The 15,284-nt window shown below is 55.1% G+C and overlaps 1 protein-coding gene and 1 long non-coding RNA gene across 7 annotated transcripts in view; one reads left to right on the forward strand and one right to left on the reverse strand.

Moving 5' to 3' along the window:
- The window catches only part of SPTB (spectrin beta, erythrocytic), a 139,082-nt gene that overhangs the window by 10,504 nt on the left and 113,294 nt on the right, over nt 1-15,284 (reverse strand). For all 6 annotated transcript variants that reach the window (XM_072963223.1, XM_072963222.1, XM_072963227.1 and 3 more), the window contains 10 exons: nt 14,394-14,672; nt 13,809-13,939; nt 12,654-12,858; nt 12,023-12,397; nt 10,369-10,613; nt 8,924-9,062; nt 8,387-8,471; nt 7,382-7,581; nt 7,027-7,079; nt 6,427-6,505 (listed from right to left, as the gene is read on the reverse strand). In XM_072963223.1, the coding sequence (XP_072819324.1) occupies nt 6,427-6,505; nt 7,027-7,079; nt 7,382-7,581; nt 8,387-8,471; nt 8,924-9,062; nt 10,369-10,613; nt 12,023-12,397; nt 12,654-12,858; nt 13,809-13,939; nt 14,394-14,672 (1,791 nt within the window). The remainder of the gene's footprint in view (nt 1-6,426; nt 6,506-7,026; nt 7,080-7,381; nt 7,582-8,386; nt 8,472-8,923; nt 9,063-10,368; nt 10,614-12,022; nt 12,398-12,653; nt 12,859-13,808; nt 13,940-14,393; nt 14,673-15,284) is intronic.
- LOC140696951 (uncharacterized) lies at nt 1,808-5,062 on the forward strand. Its single transcript, XR_012073683.1, has 2 exons — nt 1,808-4,793; nt 4,970-5,062. It is a non-coding gene; the product is annotated as an uncharacterized lncRNA (long non-coding RNA).

Below are 15,284 nucleotides of genomic sequence, written 5' to 3' on the forward strand. Positions count from 1 at the left end.
TGTGGACAGCAGAGCACCAGGAGGGGATGCTGGCTGCAGGGACAGGCAGGTTCTGCCAAAAGGCCCTGAGTAGCTGAGATAAGCTAAGACTGCCTTCTTGCCTCTTTGCTGTCCTGCAGATGCCTTGCTGCTTTTGCCCTCAGGCCATCAGGAAGACGCATGGATTACACCTACACTGCCGAGGGGTGCCCAGCCTACAACCATCACCCAGAGGAGCCGGGGGGACACTCTGAATAAAGGAAGATCCAGATACTTGGAGGAAATTCTGGGTGTCAGGCTGGGACTGCTAGAGAGACTTGACCATAAGTGGCTCGAGTGACAGCAGGAGAGAGAATGGCCCAGGGACAGGGCCTGGAATAAGCACGGAGCCAGGTTCTCTGGTTTGGGGGACACGTGGGTGTGTGTGTGCAGACTACCTCGATCACAATGTCAGAGAAGGGCAGGGGACAGGCAGTACTGGCTGCCCGGGTGGGGGGGGGGGTGGCATCAGGGGAGGGAAGGACAGACAAGAGAGCCTTACAGGATTGTAGTTAAACGGACAGGAGATAGCCACCTCAGAGTCTTTGCAGAGTCTCATAAGCTTGACTTTTTAGAGTCCTGCCTTGCTAGGAAACTAGCTTGGGTAGGGGAAACAGGCAGAGGTCTTCTCCCCAAAGGAGGTTTAAGAAAGTGAAGGGAAGAGGGGCAGGATGGGTACATTTCTTACCTGGACTAAAGGTGTTGAAGGTGTATTTCCAGGCCCAGCCAGCAGGTGGCGCAGAGGGACAGCTCACAAACAACTATCTCTCCAGCTCCCAGGAGAAAATAACCTGGTGTGTGACCAAAGGGTCTTTTGGAGGTTCTAGAAGATGCTCAGTGAACGCAGATACATTAACAAACAAGGAAACACAAATGAGCTTCTCTCTAAAGGACATGCTGATAAATGAGAACCAGGGCATGTTGACGCACCCCAGAGACTGAGCACAGACATACGATGATCTTGTCCACCTACCTGGCAACAAGGACTGAGCCCAGAGTGTGTGCAAAGGGGGCCTCCAGAGAGGGGCACTCCAGGAAGAGTGGTTTGGGAGAGTTTTGGCAATGGATATTAGAATTCATATGGAGAGTGTTTATTTTAAGATGAAAGACTGCAGTGAAGGATGAAGGGAAAAAAATGAAGGAAAAAATGAAGACGTTATCAATTACTGGGCGCCAGATCTTCCACCTACATTCTTTTTTTCCTATCCTCATGCCCTTTCTGCGAGGCAGGTATCACTATCCCTATTTTACAGATAAGGGAAACTGAGGGACCGGGAGAATTAAGTAACTCGCCCCCAGTCACAGTTAGTGAATGGCGAGTTGCAGATGCAAATCTGTCTGGTTCCAGACTCTGCTCTTCCTTCTAAACCCTGCTGCAAGAGAAGGGGTGGTACCACTGCTCCATAGAGAGGGGCCTATCCTATGGGGTTCACGGTCTAAATGGGATGAGTCTGGCTTATGTGAGACATGTGGCTGACTGGCTGAGGCAGCACGATCATGGCAGAGCCACCCGTGAAAGGGGTCAGAAGAGGAGCTTGAGGCCAAACTGTTGCTGAATGGCCAACCAAATAGCCCTTTGAGACTGTGGGGTGGGGGAAGCTGGCCGTCTCTGCAGCTGAGAACTATTTCCTTCCATCCAGCATCTGATGTCTGGGCTCTCACCCTCTGGGTGAGATGGGCTGTCAGCAGACAGGTAGGGAAGGCTGCTCAGAAGATAGCTGTTTGCAAGAGAAGACAAAGAGATGGTTCACTGAGTTGAGAGCAGTCAAAGAGATGAAGAGATGGCAACTTAGGGTGAGCAGAGACAGACGACTAAAGAGAAAACAGAAGTTGTTGCTGAACAGAGGAAAGAGTGAGGGAGGAGCTGAGGCTGGAGCAGTGAAGGGTCCCCCAGGGTTGGTGGTGGGGTGGGGAGAGTGGCTCAGCACTGTGCCCCAGGGGCCGAGACCCAGCTGAGATGACCCCCGGGGGAACCAGGGGAGACAACAAGAGCAGGTGCAGAGTCACCAGGTAAAGTGAGGGGGAAAGGAGAGGGGAGTGTGCAGGGTCCCCTGGGACAGGGAGGGGAGACCTGGTCCACAGCATCAGGAACTTCTTCGCCATTCCCACCACTGGCTTGGGCTCCTTGGGTCCCTGCCCTGGAGGAGCTGGCGGCTGCTTGATCTCTTGGTGACTCTGAGCCAGCCACTCAGAACTAGACTAAAAAGAGAAGACACCGACTCCCTCATCCAGATCTGACACCCAGCGGTCAAGCTAGCAGCTTCAAACCCCATTTCTGAGATGCCTCCGATGTTAACTGAGTCCCATCCTGGGTCTATCAGTGTCTAGGATGCTCTGAAACAATACTTCGAGGACAAACTAAGGAGCCTTTGGAGCAGAGGGGCCAGGAAGATCAGTCGGACCATAGCACAGAGAACTGGGCACACCCAGCGGTGGACAGATGTCCAGAAAGAGCGTACAGCCAGTTTCTCCAGGGAGCCTGGAGTACCAGGGTGCGGTGCCAGACTGTAGGCAGACACAGCCCTGCCATGCTGATTCAGGCATCCTGGGGAGACAGACACGCCCAGGTTCAGGGGAAAACTGACGTTCTTTCCAGGCCAGATCTACTCATTATGGACAAACACATGATGTGCCTTCACTGCAAAATGCCTGAACCAGCAGCTCGGTTCGGCCTCACAGGGGGAGGGGAGGAAGGACTGGGAAAGCCTGCTCAGGCAAGAAGAAACACAGCTGCTGCCTCCACACCCACACCCCTTCCCCTCAAGGACATCAGAGCCCAGCCTCTGGTGGCCGACGAAAGCTGCAGGCTTCCTGGTGGGGAGACTGCTGCTGGGGGCAGGTGACAAGGAGGTGACAGCAGCAGCAGCCAGCAGGCACTGGCTGAAAGGTGACCTGGCCATAGCCCAGTACCCTCTCAGCCCTGGGGCACCATCCATCACATTCACAAGCACTGGTTACTTTCCTGAAGTCACATCAACCTCTAAGACTCTGGAAGGGAGAGACAAGGGGCCCAGGCGTTTGGACTCCCCCTGTTCACCCATCATGAGATGCCCAGTCCTCTCTCAGGGAAGCCAGCTCCTGGCAGTCTTGAAAGGTCAAGGGAAGAGTGACGTCTGTGAGCTGCACTTGGGTAAGTTCTCCCTGACAACCTGATGAAGGCCTGACCATGAACGGCACTCAGGCAGTTGGTCTCACCCCAGAGTCCCTGCCTCACAGGGAAATCTAGCCTTGAGGCTTGGAGGAAGACGTGAGCCCGGAAGACAGACTCTTTCTTGTTGTCACAGCCCCTCGGAGCACCAGTCCCTTTCGGGAGCGTCACTCTCATCATCACAGCAGCCCCGCTGGGAGAGCTCCCACTAGAGGCCAGGAAACAGGCACGGTGCACAGATGTCCCGGGGCCACTGGCTGGGGGGATCCTCTGCAACACCATTTGTTCTCCATGAAGTCAGCCTCGGCATCTCAACAATCAGGATCTCACCGCAAGTGTTACACCGAGGATTCTGAGCTCCCAGAGCCTAGAAGATGAGGATGCTGTGCAGGACCTCCAAGCCCTCCCCAGAGCCACACCCAGGATGATGGGGAGACGCAGGGTGGAGGCTGAGGGGTGAGGGGAGGGGAAGGGCCCAGCCTGCTGCCAGGCCCCCTCCCATACCCTGGGGCCATCTTCAGGGCACTGGCCGTGGCAGGAGCAGAGGTCTAACCCTGCCGTCCTCTCTTCCCCAGACAGACACAAAGGAAACACCTCGGCCCTTTACCACCTCTTTCCCATCTCCAGCCTCACACCAGCTGGCGCCTTACTCCGGAACCAGGTTCCTTACAGCTGAGGACGGGATGAAAGTGGGGAGACCCACCTCTCCCAGCCTCCCTCCTTTATGTAGGTACATTGTTCACAACAGAACGTTCTGGACTTTTTGTGATCTGGCAGAGAGAGCGTTTTAAGGGCAAAGAGACCCTGGAGGATTAGGTGGTTTGTCTAAAGTCATGCAGGAACTTTTCAGAATTAAGGACAAGAACCCAATGTCCTGACTTCCACTCCAGGAGTTTTGCCATTTGTGATCCCTTGTTTCTTCTGCTTGGCCTCATGCACTTTTACCCACTTACCTGTATAATGGAGATATATATATGTTTTGGTTTTTTTAACCAGAACATGCTCTAATGTGGAAAGGTAAGAGAAAGGTTAAGAGGTGATAGAGGCAATGGATTATACAAAGGTGTGCTTGCGGAAAAGCCAGATGCGTGGACTGGGACTCCAGTCCCTGAGTGTGCACACAGACCCGGGAAGGGGAGAACCAGGCAGGGCTGGCAGGGTGGCAGCCCCGTGCTGTGCAGCGGTCCAGACGGGCTCAGGCATCTGGTCCACTTCTGTCTGCTCCCCCAAGCAGGAAGCTGGCATGCACTAGTGATGGATTCCACGTGAAGCCACAGCACACAGATCTATTCTATAGAGCACCAACACCAGACCACACACACGGGACAGCAGGAGAGCCACCAGACCCAGGCCTACCCCAGGGAGAAGGCTCAGCAGACGGCTGGCCTTCCTCAGAGAGGCCTGTGGTTTTTGTAAAGGTTTCCCAACCTGCGTGGGACCCATTCTCCTTTCTTCTCGTATCAAAGACCAATTAGGTATCCCGCCCTCCCTCGGAGTTTCGTGGATCCTCACAACTCAACAAAGGGCTTGGAAAGGAGCAGCAGGAAGAAGCAGTCAGTTTCCATGAGGCCTCAGGCCTGGTGTTCATTTGATTCGTCATCTGGTTTCTTCCTGGGACCCAGCACAGGTCAGTTTCCCCATGTGACACAGTGGCTGGCTCTCTGGGAAGTGTCTCAAATGTGGGCTCACTCCCTCCTTCCAGAGAGACACTCAGGTCCAAGCAGGTTTTATTCCCCCAAACCCAGTGACATTCGGGTGTCAGATGAGGGCGGCTCTGATGCACATGTAATTACATTTGCACAGACGTACATGACACAAACACTGGATGGATCACTCAGGCGGTCACAAAGGAACCCATGGACCTCGGACACCACTGCACGCAGACACATAGGGACGCACAGCCGAAGCGCAGGTGGCAAGGACAGTTCCAGCCCTGGTGTCCACAGTCTGTGCCAGCCCCCAGAGTTCTCTCCTTCCAGTGGGGGCTGTCTCTGAGAAAACCAGACCAAGGGGAAGTCCCCCAGAGACCCCCACATGCGATGATGGTAACTTCAGAGGGAACTCTTGAGAGAGACCCTCCAGCAGGAGCCCAGGAATGCCCTCTGCTGGACATGAAGGGCTGGTGCAGCTCAGAAAGGGAGGTTTCTGGCACGGCTGGAGGCAGCTCAGGGTGTGAGTGAGTGAGTGTGTGAGTGAGTGTGTGAGTGTGTGAGTGTGTGTGTGTGTCTCAGAAGTATGGGAAGGGCTGAAATCTAGATCTGACAGGATTCTGCACAGGAATTGCTCAGTGTTGTCCATTTTTCTGGGGTGGTTTGTGTACCAAAGATTTCCACCTAGAACCCTCAAAGGTTCAGGCAAGCTCACCTGGGCACGTGGAGAGGTGGTACACAGGCAGTGGCCAAGCCATGCAAGGCACATGCTGGATTATTGCTTTCTTCTCAGCCGCTCCCAGGACATGTCCCCCAAACCTGGGTCACAGCCTCCCAGGCTCCCTGCACAGGCCCCCTGGGTCCTTTTAGCTAAGGGATCTAATCTAGGCAAGGTCCTGAAGCCATGTGCCCAGGCCTCTGGCAGTGGGAGTGTCTGGGTTCCTCCCTCTCCTCCCCCACACACTCTTCTTTTCTACAAGTTGGAGGCTGGTGACCCAGAAGCCCTGGGGCTCGCCCTCACTCCTGAAGGGCTCCTTCAAGTCTGCTCTTACCTCAGAACCAGCTCCATCTCCATCTCCAACTCACTGACCCATAGGCATCAGGCCAGGAAGGTGCAAAGGGGGAGGGGGCTCTGCTTAGGAGGGAGGAATCTACTAGATGGTGAAGGTCCCCACTTCACTGCCCTAAATGCTTGGCTGGGGCAGGTGAGACCAAACGGTCCATTTGTCTGTGTGTGTGTAGGGGGTACTGAGTTAAGGATGGTGTTAGAGGGAAAGTGTATAAAAGGGATCCTTCCCTGTATAAACTGTTCCCCTGATGTAAATGGTGATGTATTTTTACAATAAAATTTATTAGACCAGATAAAACCAAACTAAGAGAGTCATGTCAGTGTGCTGGCATGTCAGTTTCTTCTGGGTTGGAGGGAAGAGGGGAATTATTTTAGGAATTAAGAAAAGCTAAGTGAAAAAAGGAAGAGTGATGGAAGGAGTCTGGGGGTGGGGGCGGCACGTGCCCGCTGCAGCCTTCTGCCCCTGCTGAGCCTACTAGGGAGTAGCGGGCTTTGGCAGCCCCGTGTCTCAGGAACTAGACAAATGAGACAGGGAAACTGACCAGGGACGGTGTCTTGGTGGCTGGTCGATGGGGACCTCGGGGACCCTCCCCTGCTGTCTCGCTTTCCTCCTCTTGAGGCCTACGGAAGACACAGCCCTGCTTTAGAAACAAGCACCTCTCAGAGGCTGGAGCCTACCTCCAGGCCTGACTTCCCACCTCCTCCCCAGGGAACACAAGCCGAGCCTGCAGCCTGGCATAAAGGGCTGCTCAGTCTGCCTGCACCTGAAAGTTAAGGCAGATGCTTCAGGAATGGACACGGTTCCGTGCAGAATGGCCTCCAGGGCACATGTTCAACGGGTTCCCAGAGCGGGGAGGCGGGGGCGGTGCTGCAAAAGCCACCACCCTCCACACGTTTCATCCCACACCAGGTCTGCCTGCCACCAGGACTTGGGGGAAATGAAAGCTCTTCTCTCCCTTTCAGCTCCTTCCAGACATTCTGGATTTCTCTGACTCGTGGCCCAGGTGTGAGAAGTCACATGTGGATTATTAAAACATCAGGGGGCCTGCTTCTGATGAAAAGCACCCTCCTCCTCCATCTCACCCGTTCCCCACCCCACAACCCCCGGCACAGGGCTCAGGCCAAGTCCTCCCCGCACTTACCCAGTAGTCTCCTTCTTGGATCTCTCTGGGGCCTGGCGTTCTTTGAGCTCAAGCTAGGGGAGGAAATGGTGGAGGGGTGGGGGTGGTCAGAGAAGCCAGAGGGGAACCTGCTCTCAACCTTTCTCGAAAGAGGCTCCCTGTACCTGACACACCTGGGGTTTGTTCCTTTTGGTATTATCCCCCTTTGTCTTTTGTGTTCAAAAGTCAGTACTTTCTCCCACTTCCACTTCCTTCCCACTCTCCTCCATCGCTCAGCCTTTTACCCTGTCTGCAGGTGCCTTATAACTGCCTAAGAGGTTTTGACTTCATGTAATCTCAAGGCGAGGCTGCCTGCCGCCCGAGCCTCCCAGCTCACCGTGGTGGGCTTCTCCAGGGCAGCGAAGCGCTCTTCCCAGCTGGCCGCTGTGAATTTCTCAAAATCCTCATGCTTCTTGATAAGCTTTTCTACAGTGTCCACTGTGTGTCCAAAGTCCTGGCTGGCCAGGTAGGGCTCGTGGGCGATCAGCCATGCTTCGGCCGCAGAGGCGTCCCGAGAGAACTGGCACACTTCCAGCACTGCCACGGAGAACAAGCCACAGACCCACCCGCAAGGCTCAGGGGTCTGTCAGCGCCCAGCAGTCCACTCCTGCCCAGACCCTGGGGCCGCTCACAGACACAGAGCTGGCGGCCAGGCAGGAGGCTCTCACCGGTGTCCCGGAACCGTGGATGGACACCCTGCTCAGTGGTGACCTGCTACCTGAAGCCACCCCATGTCCACACGGAGCCCCTGCGTCATCCCCATTGACAGTGATAGTTTAAAACCGCATCAGGACAAACTCTGCTTTGAAATGAATGCAGTTTAGACAACTCCACTTGAGGGACAGTTCTGCCTGGAGTGCCCTCTTCCCAGCCCTTGGCTATCACATGCACAAGCAGCCATGGGGCAACCAGGTCTTCATGGCTTGTAGCTCCTACCTGAGTGGTGGGATTTCTCCACCGCTCCTGTCTCCAGCTGTGGAGGACAGAGTTCCTTCTGTGCCCCACACTCCTCAAATCAGACATCGGAGATGCACCAGAGCCTTACCCTGATCCCTTGGGAGGCCTAGCTCTACAGGGACACCAGCCTAGTGGGAGGCAGGGGGTAGGTGAGGCGGAGGGTGGACAGGGAGGGGTGCTAGCTGGCCAGAGGTGGGCTTCCAGCCGTGTGTCTACTGGGTCTTCTCTGCAGGGCCCCGAGGCCCTTGGTCCCGATCTTTGCTGATGAGTGGTGCTGTGGGGGGCTCTTCTCTAACAGTGGGGAAAACCCACCATGATGTGACATCACCCCTCCTTCTTGCCCCCCACCCCACCCAGGGTTTCCTGGCTCCCAGGCTGCACTCACACATATTGAGATGCTCAAAGCGGGCCTCCCATTTCTCCATCATCTCCTTCCTCCTGGACACAACCTGCTGCAGTTTCTCACTGATCTGCAGGAAGAGAAGATGGCTCAGGGTTTAGTAACCCTTCCCCCGGTTTGAGATGATGCTTGGAGGGGATCTGAAAAGCCTGTTGGGCTTGGTCACACAGACCTGGCTTCAAATCTTAGCTCTGTGACTTACCACTGTGCAGCCTTGGGCAAGCTACTTAACCTCTCTGAGGTTAAAATGTGCCTTACCCAGCAAGCAGGTGTTGCCAGTCCCAAAGCATGCATACCTGTGGGGGTTAGGTGGGTTATGAGCCTGCTCTCCCTACAAAGTGGCCAGCTCCTCGAATAGGTTTAGCATGGCTATAATCTCTGGGCCTGCACATTGCCCTGAGGCCTCATGGGTGAAAGATGAGCCTCCTAGGAAAAGCCATGGCCCACAGGTTCGTTCCCAACAAGCAGAAGTGAAGGCGAGGACATGGAGAGGGTCTATCTCTGCCCCGCTGTCCTTCCCACCTCGTCCGAGGCCTGGTGCTGCCGCTGCTGCAGGGACTCTCCAAGCTCCAGGCAGGCACTGAAGTTCTTGCTCCGGGTTTCTATCTCTGCCCGGATACCCTGGTGATACTTCTTGAGTAGTTCCACTGAGGAGACGTCCCTGGACGACAGGGGGACAGGGAGGCAGGGGAGAGAGTTTGGGGAAAAAGGAAACTCTGGGTGACTCTGGCCTACTCTGGCCCATCTGACACCAAGTCCCAGTCAGAATCTCCTGCCCCCCACCTGCCTGGAAGTCTGACCCGACTCCCTCCTCTCTCTCCGGCCAGCCAGGAAGTCAGTCCTCTGCCAGTAGCCAGGCCTTAGCAAGAACACTGATGGTCTAGTGTCCTCCCTTAGTCTGCGGCCAGGGCATGGGCAGGTGGTGCAGGGACCGCAAAAGAAGCCTGAGAATGTTAAATTTGGCAACAAAAAGGAGCAAAGTACTGACATATACTACAGCGTAGATGAATCTTGGAAAGATTGTGCTAAGTGAAAGAAGCCAGTTACAAAGGACCACGTATTTTATGATTTCACTCATATGAAAAGACTACAATAGGCAAATTTAGAGACAGAGAGCAGATTACTGGTTGCCAGGGGCTGGGAAGAGAGGCAAGTCGGGGATGATTACTGCTGAGGGGTACAGAGTTTCTTTTTGCAATGATGAAAATCTTCTAACTTACATTGTAGTGATGGTTGTACAACCGTGACTATGCAAAAAACAACTGAATGGTATATTTAAATGGCTGGATTGTATGGTATGTAAACTACAGCTCAATAAAGATGTTAAATATCAAAGCCTGATCACCATGACAGGCAGAGGGACAGGGATGGGCCAGTAGTAATTGCTACTGTGACACAAAGTGGACTCTGATCCCTGCCCACGTGCCTGCCTCCACCTCTCATGGGCAATGAGCTTGAGCTCCTCCCTGAGTTTTAGAGAATGGCCCCCTTGTGCCCATGCTGGGGGAAGAGTGACCCCTTCCGGGCCTGACCAGTGTTGGATGTGTAAACTGCTTATTTTCACCACCAGTTGTGGCCACTGCCCCTCTCATCAACCTGAACGAGAGATGTCACTTTCAGGACTCCCTTTACTTTTTTTTCTTAATTTTTTTGGTGGAGGGGAGGTAATTAGGTTTATTTATTCTTAGAGGAGGTACTGGGGATTGAACCCAGGACCTCATGCACTCTACCACTTGAGTTATACCCTCCCTACTTCTTTACTTTGAAATGGTTGGTCCTCTTAGTAGCAGCTGAACCACTCAGATTCTGCCTGGACCCAGCCTTGGGTGCCCCTTGGGGATTCCAACGCACCCACCATCCAAGACTATGTCTCCAGGGAGGACCCCCAGTGCCAGGCCTTGGTCTGCCAGCCTCTGGGACAAAGTGGGCCAGGAGTGGGGCTGCCTTGAGGATGTCCCTCCCCTCACCTGGGCCTCTCCTGGGTCTCGATCTGCCGGATGATGCTTTCCATCCAGGAGAGGAGGTCTCGGACCATGCTGAAGAAGCGGAATTTGTCCGCTGTGTCCACCAGCTGGGTGCGGCGCCCGGCACAGGCATCGAGCAGCGCCTGCCACGCAGCAGATACCTCCTGCTCCTTGTTCTGGATGGTGTCTGCCTTCTCCCCAGCATACGCCATCTGCAGGCGGGCGGCCACGTCCTGGAACTGCTGTACCTGTGAAGGGGCAAAACTGGATGTTGCTCCCCGGGCAGACACGTCTTGGGCCTAGGGTAGGCGAAGGTGTCTGCCTCCTCCTGGCCTTCTTCCCTAGGGTGCTGCTGGAAGCAGGATCCTCAGCTCCCATCCACTGGGGGCCGGAGAGAAGGCTCCTTGCTTTGGCACCTCTGTCGACCCATAGCACTCCTTGGGCTCTGATGAGAATTTGGGAGTGAGGGGGGCTCTGTACCCTTTGATGTGCAATGATAAGGGTAACTATATACCAGGTACTGTTCTGAACACTTGATGTTTATTACTCTCTTCATCTTTACAACAACTCCATGAAAAAGAACTGTATTCATCCCTGTTTCTGAAATGAGGAAAATGAGGCACAGTGAGGCTAAGTGACTGACCCGAGGCCACTCACCTCTGAGACGGTGCAGCTGGGACTGGAGGCGTGCCCCTGACTCCCTGTTCGTAACCACTCTGCATGCTGCTGCCTCCTGTTTGAGGCCGGCTGCAGGGCAGCAAAGCCTCATTCCTGAGACCTTGCTGGGGCTGCACCTGTCTCAGGGGCTCTGGCACCCCCAAGGCACCTTCAGCTGGAGGACAAATCCCTAGGCGGTCCCCTCCTAGTGAACCAGGGGCACAATCTCCGGTGTTCCTCTCCGGTGAACCAGGGGCACAATCTACTTTGGTGTTCTTTTCCTAAACCCTGCTGGGTCAGTGCAGGACGCACAGCCCTGCCCATCTCTCCCTGCTCCACTGGAAGCCCGGTGAGCCCCTAGCAGCTGAGCCCCTCGCCCTTACTCTTTCTATCACACTAAACTCTGCAGAACCCTATGGGGCCTGTGGGGGTGTCTCAGGGGGCACCCCATGATGGGAAAAGGGAGACTAGGCAGTTCTTGGGGCCCCCTCCAGCTCCCACATGGAAAGGCTAAACAGCCTGGTGGAATCTATAGCCAGACTGTCAGGATCTGAATCCTGCACCACTGCCTAGCTGCAAGTTCTTGGGCAACTTATTTACCCTTCCATGCCTTACTTTCCTCATCTAGAAAAAGCAAACAATATTATTCCCTTTCTCAGAGGGTGGCTGAGGATTCAGTGACCACATATATTGTTTAGAACAATATCTGGTGCTAGAAAAGCACTCCATGTGTATTTGCTTATTATACTGTAAAGCTTTGATAACCAAAGAAATTGCATTTTAAGGTATTTTTGCACTGGATTTTGGGAAAGGTTCAAAAAACTGGTTCTGAAGCTAAAGGATGTCTGAAAACCTCTGCTCCTTGCCTTCCTGCCCTGAGCTGTTGCCTCTCTAAGGAGGTGCCTGTTCAGAGGTTTCCCCTCTAGAAGCCAGGAGGGGTCCCCAGGAAGCTGGTCACGGGGAAGATGTGGAGGGAGAGCCGGGGAGGGACAGAAGGCACCTGTACGCCCAGCAGGTGGAGCTCCCGCTCGAAGGCCGTGTGCACGCGGTGGAAGGACTCGGCGGTGCTGGCATCCAGCCCCACGTCCTCGGGCAGCTCGCGGTGCTTCTCCTCGATGAGGCCCAGGATCTCGGCGCCGGTGTAGAAGTAGCGGTGCAGGTCGTAGGAGGCGGCCAGCAGCTGCATGCGCGTGTCGATGAGCTCTAGCAGGTCTGCCCACATCTCGTTCAGCCCGTCCTTCCACTCGGCGATGGTGGCCGCCTCTGCATGGCCTGCATCGATGAGCCGCTCGATGATGGCATTCACGTTGTCCACCCGCTCCTGCCCAATCGCCCCAGTCTCCCGAGCAAAGTCCCGGAACTTGTCCCGGAGCAGCTGGATGGGGATAGACAGAAACCTGGTAATCGGTTATCGAGGCTCAGGGGTGCGGTGGTGTCATACACTAGCTGCCAACTCACCCAGGTGGCACTTGTCAGGCTCTCACACCTTCCCCAGGGTGCCTGAGCTCACACTGGGGATGCCCACATCTCTGTGGCACTTTGTGTCTGGCAGGGGTGTGTGTGTGTGTGTGTGTGCGCGCGCACGGCACGTAATGACAGAAGACAAACAAGCAGTGGCCATGGGTACTCACAGTCACGTGGTCAAAGTCTTGCCCCATTTCTGGAGAAGAGGCCACCCGCTCCTTCTCTGCGATCCACTGCTCCAGGTCATCTGTCTCCCTCCTCAGCTGGAAGAGGTGGTACTGGTTCTCCAGCTCCCGCTTGCGCTCCTCTGCCATGTCCTTCAGCCCTGCATACTGCTTGTCCACTCGCCCCTGAAGTCTGATGATCTGTTCCCTGGAATTCAAAGCAAGAAAGCCCTCAGAGCCAGTAACAGAGAACCCAGGGAGGCCAGCTCGGAGGAGCCAACCTCCTCCTCCCCAGCCACTTGGCAGGGATGGGTGGCGAAGTGCAGCTTTGGAGAAATGGTAGTGACTTTTTGTGGGGAAGAGTTGAAGAGAAAAGGAACCATCTCTTAGACTGTGATGCTTCAGGGGATGACAAAATGTGCTCTCCTGGAGGGGGTGCCTTCTGCTCCTGCCTCTCACTCTGGGAAGCTCAGAGAGACAAGTGAAAATGGAGAACTTCTCCACTATTCTTCGAAGGAGGAAGGCGGGCTGTCTGAGCCAGGCTCCACCAGCAGCAGGCCCTGCCTAGCTCTTCAGGAAGGGATGTGTAGTACCAGAGGCTCATTCCTTCGGGCTCCTTGGGAGATGCTGGGGTGACTGCTGTGGATGCCCTAAAGGCAATTGAGGACTGGGGGCAGCCTGCAGTGTCTGGTCCAATGGGCTTGCATTTATGCAGAACCTACATAACTGAACAGTTTAGATGAGTACAGGTTCTCTACCTTTGCTCCTATGTAATGATTTTGCTCAGACAGTGTGAGATTCTGAGGTACCTTCTGGACCACAAAAAGAAAAGCAAAATTAGACTATGCTAAGAGAAACTGAAGACTAACTCCTCAAAAGATTGGAATTCCCTGTTCACCAAGAGGATAGTTTTGCTATTCCACTTCCTGATCTTTTTGCAAATGAGGCCTCGGTCAGCCCTGTTTGAAGTTACTCACACAAAACCATGACAGAAAAAGAAACTGTGCCAGTCAGCAGTCCAGAAAGCAGTTTTCTCAAACCCATGGTTTTGGGAAAACTGCTTCTGTTTTCCCACTTGGACCTGAAGGGATTCTAGTTGGTGGGGCCCCTGGCCTGGTGTTCATGATCTGGTCCAGTCACCCCAGGAGGCACACGCACCCCTCAGGGTGGCCGGCAGACAGCAGGCCCTGGGCCCGGCCGGCCAGCTGCTTGATGTTCCTCCCGTACTCCTCCACCGCGCGCTGCTGCCGCAAGTGCCGCTTCAGCATCACGATGGCACCCTCTTCATCCTAGGAGGCAGCAGACTGTCAGGGTGTGAGCTCACCTGGCCCAGGGGACAGCCCAGCTCCTGGAGGTGCCCAAGACGGGGGAGAGCCAGCCTCGTGGAACACCCTTCGGGGAAATGTGCATGTCCCTTCCTGCTACTCCCGTTTCCCAGCAACGCCCACATCCTACCTTCCTCTCAACGCCCTCATTCTTATCTGACATCCATCCTTTCAGACTCAGGTCCAACCTCTGTCCTCATGAAAACTTCCAGAATCATCCCAGCTTTTAGAGACCCCTCCACCTAACCTCTCTGCCCCTCCCACAGCAGTTCATCTGCACAGAATCCTCATATACCTGCCCCAAGCCCTCACTCCTCACACACCTGGCCTCACAGCTTCCCCCCACCGGCTGCCCACCCCCAGCTCTCCCTCTCAGTTGATCTTGGCACCCAGCCTGGTACCCCCTGCCCGAGCCAACCTCGGAGGTCTCTTTGGAGATGACATAGAGCTCCTGCTCGCTGATCCAGGCCTCGGCCTCCTCCGCGTCCAGGTAGTACTGCTGTGCCTCGCTGGCCTCCCGCAGGCGCTGCAGCCGCCCGGCCGCCGCCTCCTGCAGCGTGCCCCACGAGCCCTGCAGGTGCCTCAGGCGCTCCTCGATGTCCTGGCAGTCGATCTCGGCCGCCTCCACCAGCCGCTGCCCTCTCCGCAGCACATCCTCCACCCGCGGTGCATGGCCCAGGATCTCATTCTGCAGCGTCTGCAGCCAGAGGGGAAGGGCTCGGAGGCTGGCCTTCGCACCAGGCACAGCAGGCCTGCAGCGGGCAGCCCAGGGCCGCACCCTGGCATCTCTCACCCCGAACCACTTGGGGAAGCTTGAGCAGAGCAGGTGTGGCCATCAAAACTGCCTGTAACCATAGTTCCAGGCACCGTGCGAGGCGCGCCACCTCATTCTCCTCTTACCCTCCTGTAATCTCCTGAGATAGGCGCTCGGACACTGACACAGGGCAGTCAAGTACCTGTGGGCAGCGAGTGGCAGGCAGAGTGCACGGCTCTCCGTCCCAAAGCCTGTGCTCTTAACCGGCCTCTACTTTTCCTGCTTCAGCAGAGCCTGGTTTCTTAGTTTCACGTGGTGAAGGAGAGGAAAATGATTCTTAAATGGCCTCTTGAGATTTGACTTTAGCACCTTTTACTCCATATAAATCAAAAGTTGACAGCTGCCCTTTGTTCAGAGTTTAAGACTTTGTTTTGGTTCCCCCTGTTTCTATTTCTCAAATCTTTCGCAAGCTTTGTATTGTTTCCTGCTTGAGCCTGCGGTCACCCAAATGGCATGTTCCTCCCACCCTGGAGACTGGGTCACCTTTTTCTTCAG

Source organism: Vicugna pacos, chromosome 6, assembly GCF_048564905.1.
Source record: "Vicugna pacos chromosome 6, VicPac4, whole genome shotgun sequence".
Classification (NCBI taxonomy): Eukaryota; Metazoa; Chordata; class Mammalia; order Artiodactyla; family Camelidae; genus Vicugna; species Vicugna pacos.